Source organism: Lolium rigidum, chromosome 6 (genome assembly GCF_022539505.1).
Source record: "Lolium rigidum isolate FL_2022 chromosome 6, APGP_CSIRO_Lrig_0.1, whole genome shotgun sequence".
Classification (NCBI taxonomy): domain Eukaryota; kingdom Viridiplantae; phylum Streptophyta; class Magnoliopsida; order Poales; family Poaceae; genus Lolium; species Lolium rigidum.
This window is the reverse complement of record NC_061513.1, coordinates 15,914,154-15,924,744: the sequence shown is the minus strand read 5'-3', so window position 1 is coordinate 15,924,744 and position 10,591 is coordinate 15,914,154. Positions and strand designations below refer to the sequence as shown.

At 41.8% G+C, this 10,591-nt stretch overlaps 1 protein-coding gene across 1 annotated transcript; it reads left to right on the top strand.

Moving 5' to 3' along the window:
- The first annotated feature begins 9,359 nt into the window (after window positions 1-9,359).
- Window positions 9,360-10,295, top strand: LOC124660964 (photosystem I reaction center subunit XI, chloroplastic-like). Its single transcript, XM_047198815.1, has 2 exons — window positions 9,360-9,604; window positions 9,708-10,295. The coding sequence occupies exons 1-2, from the start codon at window positions 9,455-9,457 to the stop codon at window positions 10,197-10,199; spliced, it is 642 nt and encodes a 213-aa protein (XP_047054771.1). The 5' UTR covers window positions 9,360-9,454; the 3' UTR covers window positions 10,200-10,295.
- Window positions 10,296-10,591: the final 296 nt, after the last annotated feature.

Genomic DNA, 10,591 nt, shown 5'->3' with positions numbered 1-10,591 from the left:
CTTCCCATATATGAATCTTATTCTCCGGACCATTCCGAACCTCCTCGTGATGTCTCGGATCCCATCCGAGACTCCGAACAACATTCGAGCTCCATTCCATATTCCATATCTACTTAAAACGACATCAAACCTTAAGTGTGCCACCCTACGGTTCGCGAACTATGCAGACATGGTTGAGACTTCTCTCCGATCAATAACCAATAGCGGGATCTGGAGATCCATAATGGCTCCCACATATTCAACGATGACTTAGTGATCGATTGAACCATTTACATACGATATCGATTCCCTTTATCACGCGATATTTTACTTGTCCGAGGTTTGATCATCGTTATCTCTATACCTCGTTCAACCTCGTCTCCTGACAAGTACTCTTTACTCGTACCGTGGTATGTCATCTCTTATGAACCATTCATATGCTTGCAAGCCAATTAGACGACATTCCACCGAGAGGGCCCAGAGTATATCTATCCGTCATCGGGATGGACAAATCCCACTATTGATCCATATGCCTCAACTCATACTTTCCGGATACCTAATCCCACCTTTATAACCACCCATTTACGCAGTGGCGTTTGATGTAATCAAAGTACCCTTCCGGCATAAGTGATTTACATGATCTCATGGTCGAAAGGACTAGGTAACTATGTATCGAAAGCTTATAGCAAATGAACTTAATGACGTGATCTTATGCTACGCTTAATTGGGTGTGTCCATTACATCATTCACATAATGACATAACCTTGTTATTAATAACATCCAATGTTCATGATCATGAAACTATGATCATCTATTAATCAACAAGCTAGTTATACAAGAGGCTTACTAGGGACTCCTTGTTGTTTACATAACACACATGTATCAATGTTTCGGTTAATACAATTATAGCATGGTATGCAAACATTATCATAAACACAAATATATATTATAATAACCATTTTATTATTGCCTCTTGGGCATATCTCCAACAAAATAATCGTAATAGAAAAGTCAAATATCTATGATAGGATCATGGTGGAAATATTTGAATTACGAGTTTTAGTGAACATCTAAGAGAGTTATGAAATTGTTCAACAACTCACGATTCTTTGAGTATCATAATGATGATGGAGTATCCGAGAGACGTATCCAAACCTTGTTGGGTTAAAGATGAGATAAAATAACGCTATTATATTTTTTGTGGATTATGCTTTAGAGACTACCTCTTTTACACTGAATAGAGCATCATCATGATCCGTTGAAATGACACCATACGAGTTATGGCATGAGTATAAACCCTAATAGTCCTTTCTTAAATTTTGGTATGCATAGCATAAGTAAATAAGTTTATTACCATAATCGGATAAATGTCTTTGTTGGTTATCCCAGAGATTTGATTGGGAATTCTTCCCACTATGGAGACAAAGACAAAAGTGTTTGTCAATGTTACTTATTTCCAAGAAATTGTTTCTAGCGAAGTATTTGAGTGGGAGGACAATAGAACTTGATAAGGTTTATGAACTTGAGCATATTGATCAGAGTAACGCATCATCGGAAATGGTTCCGGAAGCGGCCACGGCGATCATGGTTCCCATGACTATAAAGTGTTTTAGCCATGGAGATCTAAGTACCTATTGAACCTTGTAGGTTTGGTTTACTTTCTGATCCAGCTACATACAAAGAAGTTATGATGGGCCCCGACTCCGTTAAAATGGCTATGCGCCATGAAATCCAAGATAGGTGAATACTTTTTGAAAGTAAATGAATCTATGAAATTGATGGACTTGGATGAAATATCCTTGAAGAAGCTTGACTTGTCGAAAAGTTGTTTACGACAAAGTTCAAAAAGTTGACTACGATAAGATTAGATCTTCCGTAGCGATGCTTATAGTCTATGTGGATCTTTCTAGTAATCGCTACATATTTCTTTTATGAGATATGCTAGTAGGTTGGCAAAATATATTACTTAACAGAAGTGTGTATTAAAGGTGTATACAAGATACAACAAAGAGTTTTGCTAGTCCGTGGAATACTAGATAGGTATACGAACTACAATTGGATGAAGTGAGTATCGCGGAGTTGGAATCTTCACCGGATGAAATAGTCAAAGAGTTTTTGATTTCATCAGAAACGAGGAAGATGCTTGCATTTGCAAGAAATTAAGTGGGAGCGCCGAGACATATTTGTAATACTTTATGTAGATGACATATCGTTGATTATAAATAGTTTAATTATATAATTGATTAAAAAAGTTTCATTGAGAATTAACATCAATGAAAGGATATGAATTGAAACATATTTAGTGTCAAGATCTATGAAGATAGATTGAAACACATAATAAGTTTAAGTCAAAGTACATAGAATGGATATTGAAGTAGTTCAATATAGAAATATTAAGAAGGTGTTCTTTTCATGTGAAGGTTTAACAAGACTTGAGTGTATATGACACTCAATGAGTAAAAAACACATGAGTATTAGTCTGAAGATCAGTGAATCTTCAGAGTATTAATGATGCGTTTATCACACTAATCCCAAAGGTTAATTCTCCAGAAGACCCAAATGACTACCGCCCAATATCCCTTCTGAATATTAGTCTGAAGATCCTCACCAAGCTTCTGGCCAATCGACTCCAAGAAAAAATCTTGAAGCTGGTCCATATTAATCAGTACGGCTTTCTCAAGAGCAGGACCATCCAAGACCGTGTGGCGTGGGCATATGAGTACATTCATCAGTGTAAGCAGTCCAAACGAGAAGTGGTTATCTTGAAGTTAGATTTCGCAAAAGCTTTTGATACCATCGAACACCAAGCCATTCTGAATATTCTAAGGTGTTGGGGCTTTGATGATCGTTGGCTAAGTTGGGTGCAAGCTATTTTCTCCACTGGTTTTTCCTCGGTGTTACTGAATGGTGTCCCCGGAAAAAAATTCCCTTGCCGACGTGGAGTCCGACAAGGAGATCCATTCTCTCCAATTTTATTTGTTGCCGGGGCAGATTTGCTTCAAACGATGGTAAATCATCTTGCTGATGAGGGTGTCCTTGTTCCACCTTTGCCAATACCAGGAACAGATTTTCCGATTGTCCAGTATGCCGATGACACGCTCTTAATTCTTCAGGCTTGCCCGACTCAACTTCTTGTTCTTAAAAAGTTACTCCAAACCTTTGCTGCAGCAACTGGCCTCCAAGTTAATTATGCAAAATCTTGTCTCATGCCCGTTAATGTGGACAGTGACCGCCTCTCCTTACTGGCTGATACCTTTGGATGCGCAACCGGGTCGCTCCCATTCACCTACCTCGGTCTTCCCCTAGGCACCACTCGCCCCACGGTGCGAGATCTTATGCCTATTGTGGATCAAGTTGAACGCCGTCTTAATGCGAGCGCTCGGTTCCTGGACTATGGCGGCAGACTTCAACTGGTTAATTCAGTCCTATCGACCTTGCCTAATCATTACTTGTGTTCTTTAAAGGTGCACAAAACTATATTTAGGATCGCTGACCGATCTCGGCGTCATTGTCTCTGGGCCAGGGAAGAAGATTCATCTTCAGTTAACTCCCTCGCTGCATGGTCGCTGGTATGCCGACCAAAAAATCGTGGTGGTCTTGGAATTATTAATTTTGAAGTTCAGAACACTGCGCTCCTTCTCAAACAGCTTCATAAATTTTATTGTAAGGCGGATCTTCCATGGGTGAAGCTAGTGTGGTCCTTATACTCTCCCAATGCTGCGCCGCATGCTCAGACGCGTCGTGGTTCCTTCTGGTGGCGAGACGTTTTCAGTTTAGTTGGCATATACAGAAGCATTACCTCGTGCAATATTGGTGGTGGTGGTACTGTTCTCTTCTGGAAAGACTTTTGGCATGGATCAGATCTTCTTTGTGATAGATTTCCAAGATTGTTTTCATATACACTTGATGAAGATGCAACAGTGGCCGACTTTGTAAATTCGCCTGACCTGATCACCTCATTTGCATTACCTCTTTCAGTCCAAGCTTTTGAGGAACTCACTTCTATCCGAGCCATCACCCAAGACCTCACATCGGATCATGCTGACCTTGATAGAAGAGTTTTTATGTGGGGAAACCAAGATTACACCTCGGCAAATTACTACAAGTTTGTATTTGAAGCTCTCCCTGAGGATGCAGCTATCTCAGCGATTTGGAAATCCAAGTGTCTGCCTAAGCTAAAGGTTTTTGCTTGGCTCCTTTTGATGGATCGCCTTAACACAAAGGACCTGATGCTTCGCAAGAATTGGCATGTTGAAGGAGGGTCGTCTTGTGTTCTCTGTTCTGCCAATGCTTTGGAGACGCGTGATCACCTATTTTTTCAGTGCACCTTTGCGGCTGCATGTTGGGATTTAATTGGCATACAGTGGAACTGTTCTTTGCAGATTTCTTCGTGTTTCATTCAGGCTCGAAGATTGTTCCGAGGTCCCTGCTTCATGGTAGTTGTTGTCAGCGCTGCATGGAATATATGGAAAGAGCGGAATAACTTCATCTTCAGAAACGAGACCCCTTCGCTTGCACGTTGGAAAGTTAGATTTAAGAGTGATCTCTCAGTTCACCAATATTGGGTTAAAGCTACTTTGGTGCAGCCCCTCTTGGATTGGATTTTAACCTTTTCTTCTTGATTTTGTATCATGTGTATTTCTGCCCATTTCTACCCTCCTTGATGTAACTTCCAGACTTGGGACGGTTGTTCCCATTTTTTGCTTCTTAAATATATAATAGAAAATACCGTAGGGGTTTTTCCCTACGGTCTCATGGTCAAAAAAAAAAACACATGAGTGATTTTAGATCACGATTAATATGTACACAATCGGATATCCTGTGCTCTAAAGTGTTGTGAGCATGTACCAGAATGATTCATATGATAATCATTGGACGACAGTAAGAATATCCTTGGGTACTTTAGAAAAACCAAGGATATATATAGTTTTATATGGGATAATGACAAACAAATCGCTGTCAGGTGTTGCACCGATATTAGTTTGGTCACATATAAAAACGAATTTCAAATCTCAATTAGGCTAAGTGTTGTTTAAAAGGTAGCACAATGCTAGATTTAGAAGAGTTCTAAATATATTGTGACAGATTCTACAAACGAAGGCAGAGTATGTCATTGTTTTGACAATGACTAAGGATGTTAAGTCGAAAAGTTCTTTGAGAACTTGGTGTAGTTCCGATAGTGTTAGAATTTTGAAGCTATATTGTGTGTGACAATATTAGTGACATATTTCAGACCGCGGAATTAAGGTTCCCCCAGAAGACCAAACATATTTAATGCCGACTCATTTGGAAAATGAGCGATGCGTGAAGACGCAAATGAATTGCAAAATACATACGTTTCTGAGCATGTCAGATCCGTTGACTGAAACCTCTCCCGTGAGCAAAACATGATAAGCACCATAAGGCCAAGGTGTTATATCTTTACAAATGTAAACTAGATTATTGACTCTAGTGCAAGTGGGAGATTGTTGGAGATATGCCCAAGAGGCAATAATAAAATGGTTATTTTAATATATCTTTGTGTTTATGATAAATGTTTGCATACCATGCTATAATTGTATTAACCGAAACATTGATACATGTGTGTTATGTAAACAACAAGGAGTCCCTAGTAAGCCTCTTGTATAACTAGCTTGTTGGTTAATAGATGATCAAGGTTTCATGATCATGAACATTGAATGTTATTAATAACAAGGTTATGTCATTAGGTGAATGATATAATGGACATACACCCATATAAGCGTAGCATAAAGATCACGTCATTAAGTTCAGTTTGCTATAAGCTTTCGATACATAGTTATCTAGTCCTTCGACCATGAGATCATGTAAATCACTTATACCGGAAGGGTACTTTGATTACATCAAACGCCACTGCGTAAATGGGTGGTTATAAAGGTGGGATTAAGTATTCGGAAAGTATGAGTTGAGGCATATGGATCAAGAGTGGGATATTGTCCATCCCGATGACGGATAGATATACTCTGGGCCCTCTCGGTGGAATGTCGTCTAATTAGCTTGCAAGCATATGAATGGTTCATAAGAGATGACATACCACGGTACGAGTAAAGAGTACTTGTCGGTGACGAGGTTGAACAAGGTATCGTGATACTGATGATCAAACCTCGGACAAGTAAAATATCGCGTGACAAAGGGAATCGGTATCGTATGTAAATGGTTCTTTCGATCACGAAGTCATCGTTGAATATGTGGGAGTTATTATGGATCTCCAGGTCCCGCTATTAGTTATTGATCGGAGAGGAGTCTCGATCATGTCCGCATAGTTCTCAAACCGTAGGGTGACACACTTAAGGTTTGATGTCGTTTTAAGTAGATATGGAATATGGAATGGAGCTCGAATGTTGTTCGGAGTCTCGAATGGGATCCAAGACATCACGAGGAGGTTCAGAATGGTCCGGAGAATAAGATTCATATATGAGAAGTCATTTTCCGGGGTTCGTAAAAAATCCGATGTTTTGACCGGAGCTTCTAGAAGGTTTTGGAAGGACCGGAATAGTCCGAAATATTATGGAAGGTTCCGGAAGTGTCCGGGACGACCCGAGATGTCTAAGGAAGTCCGGAGGGTTCCATAATAGGTGAAACCACGTTGCCTTAAGGGAAAATGAGTCTTTCCTTAATGCAATTTCGGAATTGGCAAAAGAGTCCGAGTAGGACTAGGTTTTCAGAACCGGAAACCTATCGGAACTCAGTCAAACTTGGGGGCAGGTTTTTGGACGACCCAAGGGGCTTGGCCACCTATTTAAAGAGGACAAGGGGCACCCCAAGGGCACCTCAAGTCGCAGCCCTAGCTTCCCAAGTCGCAGCACCCCCTCTCTCCCAAACCCTAGCCTCTCTCCTCCTCCATCTTCTCCCACAGCGCTTACGGCGAAGCCCTGCCGGAGATCTCCACCACCACCATCACCACGCCGTCGTGCTGGCGGGATTCCGAGGAGGATCTACTACATCCGCTGCCCGTTGGAACAGGGAGGAGGACGTCGTCATCAACACCGAACGTTTGACCGAGTACGGAGGTGTTGCCCGATTGTGGCACCGTCAAGATCTTCTACGCGCTTTTGAAAGCGCCAAGTGATCGTCTACATCCACCACGAGATTTATCTCGTTAACGCTTAGCGATCTTCGAGGGTATGTTGATCTTCACCTCATTGCTACCATCTACTAGATTAGATCTTGGCTTGTTGTTCGTTCTTGCGGTAGGAAATTTTTTGTTTTCTATGCTACGAATCCCATCAGTATTCTCCCATTTTTTATATCAATCCCAATGAGGAGCAAGAACGCAAGTATTATTGTCTTCACTCGAAACCAAGGTGTCACAGTGTCTCCAGTGAATTGACTGCAGCTGTGAAGGTGTAGGTGGTAAGTAGGAACTATTTCATTGCAGAAAAGTGATTGAGCATAGATAAAGAGTAAATAATAACGAAAACAAAGTAACTGATTGTGTTTGTAGTTTCTTGCAGATGAGAGGTCGTGCGCGGAGAGGTTAAGTTGAGGGTGATAGTGATTGTTATATATGGATGGATATATGAATGTAGTTGGTATGTGAAAGTGATTTTTGCATATTAGGATAAAAGTAGGCGAGCAACCCTTGAGTCATCTATCTCCTCCATACCGGGATCAATAGACACTATTATCCAATTATCTGTTGCCATAAATAATAGTCAGCATAATTTCTACGGTCGTAAGACCAGACCAACACATTAAGGTTAATGGCTCCTCATTCTCCTCAAGTTGTGTCACTTCTCTTTCATATCTTCACTATCACTAGGAGGTCGCGGAGTTGTTAGAGAACAAGTGTTCATATATGATCTTTGGATCATATTGTTTGGGTCCTTAATTAGACAACAAACATTGTGCAAACCATAGATAATCAATCTCATAAGTAATAGTAACGATAGTTTTCATAAATGAATGATAATAATAAAAGGCAGCCAGCAAAACTGTTAGAAATATCCATGCTATATGAGAGACACGCCTAAAGAAATATCTTGCACGCATTCAAACTATTCAATTTTTGGCATGCATCTCAATTACCGCAAAACAGGGTCTATGAAACAACTCTTTTCAAGTTTTTCATCAAGTCCATGATATGTTCTATGGGGTCAAGTTATCCAAAATTAAATCTCACAAAACAATTAATCAACGCCCAAAACATTTTTTTCTTTAAGACTTTCTCAGATTTTCAATTCTTCTTCTTTATATTTTTCAACTTGAGTTCCGATTCATAAGGAAAAGCTAACTTGTCAATACTAGCATGGAATAAAAATTACATGATGACGAGCCAGTGGGGATGGACTAAGAGCAACCAAAGAAATAATTCCATATTCTCATTTATACTTGCTAGAAGAGTTATGATGAGAATATTATACCTTCTCGCTTTGATTTGGTCTTGCACTTGCGTCGCTATCCCCTTCCCATCACTAGTTCTCTTGGAGTAAATAGTTAGGGACAATCCCAAGATAAACAAAAGAAAGCATAACAAAAGTAAAAAAGGAGAACTACTATTTTTTTGTATTTCCTTTCATTGATGCAAGTTTGAAAGTAAACATCCAACTAAAGGGAAGTAAATAAATCAAAAGTAGAAACTAAAATATGAATGCGAAGGTGGGGGATTTTAGCCTCTCGAAGCTTAGGATTTTGGCCTAATTTGATATACTCGTCGTCTTCGAGTGGTGGTGGCGGCGCGTACAGGAAGTTGGGGTTGAAGTGGGATAAGCTCTTGGAGAGGAGGTCGACATTGGTGACTACTTGGTATAGATTAGTGATTCATGTGAAATATATCCATAATTTTTTAAGTTTATTGTGTTAAATTCTTTATTATTTTACAACTGTATTATATTTATCGATACCAACCTACCAATAGTTGTAAAAGTGCACAAGTTCTTGTTTCACATTTTGTTGTGTATAAGAAATACATAAATATTTGTTGCGAGGTTAGATATACTGATGACAATGCATTGTTTCTGATGACAATACTCCGTCCTAGTATTGTTTCCTTTTCCTTCGGTGAATGTATGCGTCAGGTCGAGTTTGCTGTATGCTATACGGGTGCGATGTGTCAATCTGGACTAGGTTCGTGCAGTTTTGTTTAGTCTACCACAGCTACGCTTTTTGCACGACCGATAATGTTGCCGGGCATATAGTTCTAACAAGAGTATTACACACATGAAGAGAAGAGGATTACGTTGCATGTTTATCAGGGCAACGAGAAACTTGGACTGAATTTGTCTCGAGAGAGAATCTCAGATGGATGGATATTCTGATAAGGGGCACACCGCAGCCACACAGCTCGATCCGGGGTGGGCCCGCCCAACGATCGCCAGATTTTTCCTCTAGCTCCCTTGCAGCCACTACATACAAACCTCCCTCGGATTTAGCCAAGTCTTGTTCTACCACATCCATCTTCAGTTGAGAGCAGAGCAGAGTTGAGCTAGAGGTGTGAGCCAGGTTGAGGGAGAGGACGATGGCTACTGCGTATGCTCCTCCGATGGCGAGCCAGCTGCTGAAGAGCAACAGCAGCTTGGTCTCCTCCTCCAAGCCGAGGGGTCTGTCCGGTGCTTCACTCACCACCAGGAGGCCCCGCTTCGTCGTCAAGGCTATCAAGGCTGACAAGGTTAGCTGCAATAGAATTCAGAAATTTGCAGATCGACAAAAGCTCTGGACTGTTCAAGTTGTTTTTTTGATATGTATATATATTCCTCTGTTTCGCCGTGCAGCCAAACTACCAGGTGGTGCAGCCCATCAACGGCGACCCTTTCATCGGCAGCCTGGAGACGCCCGTCACCTCCAGCCCGCTCGTCGCCTGGTACCTCTCCAACCTCCCCGCATACCGCACCGCCGTCAGCCCGCTCCTCCGCGGCATCGAGGTCGGCCTCGCCCACGGCTACCTCCTCGTCGGCCCCTTCGCGCTCACCGGCCCGCTCCGCAACACGCCCGTGCACGGCCAGGCCGGCGCGCTCGGCGCCGTGGGGCTCGTCACCATCCTCAGCGTCGTCCTCACCATGTACGGCGTCGCATCCTTCGACGAGGGCGCGCCCTCCACCGCCCCCTCGCTCACCCTCACGGGCCGCAAGAAGGAGGCCGACAAGCTGCAGACCGCCGAAGGGTGGGCGCAGTTCACCGGCGGGTTCTTCTTCGGCGGCGTCTCCGGCGCCATCTGGGCCTACTTCCTCCTCTACGTCCTCGACCTCCCATACTTCTTCAAGTAGACTGTACTCTTCACCATGTACTTATGTGTGCATGCATGGATGTAGATGCTTGCTTGAGTCTGTGTACGTGTAAATGAATTTGTTCCGCACGATCAATCTTCCGATGCATGGATGATACGGTACTATTTTAACATGGCAACAATGTACGTGTTAATTTCCCGATTGCATGTTGATGATTTGTGTTGCTCAACAAATTAAGGTTGGCAACCACAGTAGAAGCTAAGAGCAATGACAATAATAGAGCCGGCTGCCGGCAGTAAACCTCTGCCAAGTCACATATAGCTATAGTAAACATCCATCCATAGTTCCATATAATAAGCAGGCTATTGTGTAGGCTCTAGTGAATATTTTACTATTTAATGTTGCATGCACATTTAATAGCACGCGCCGAC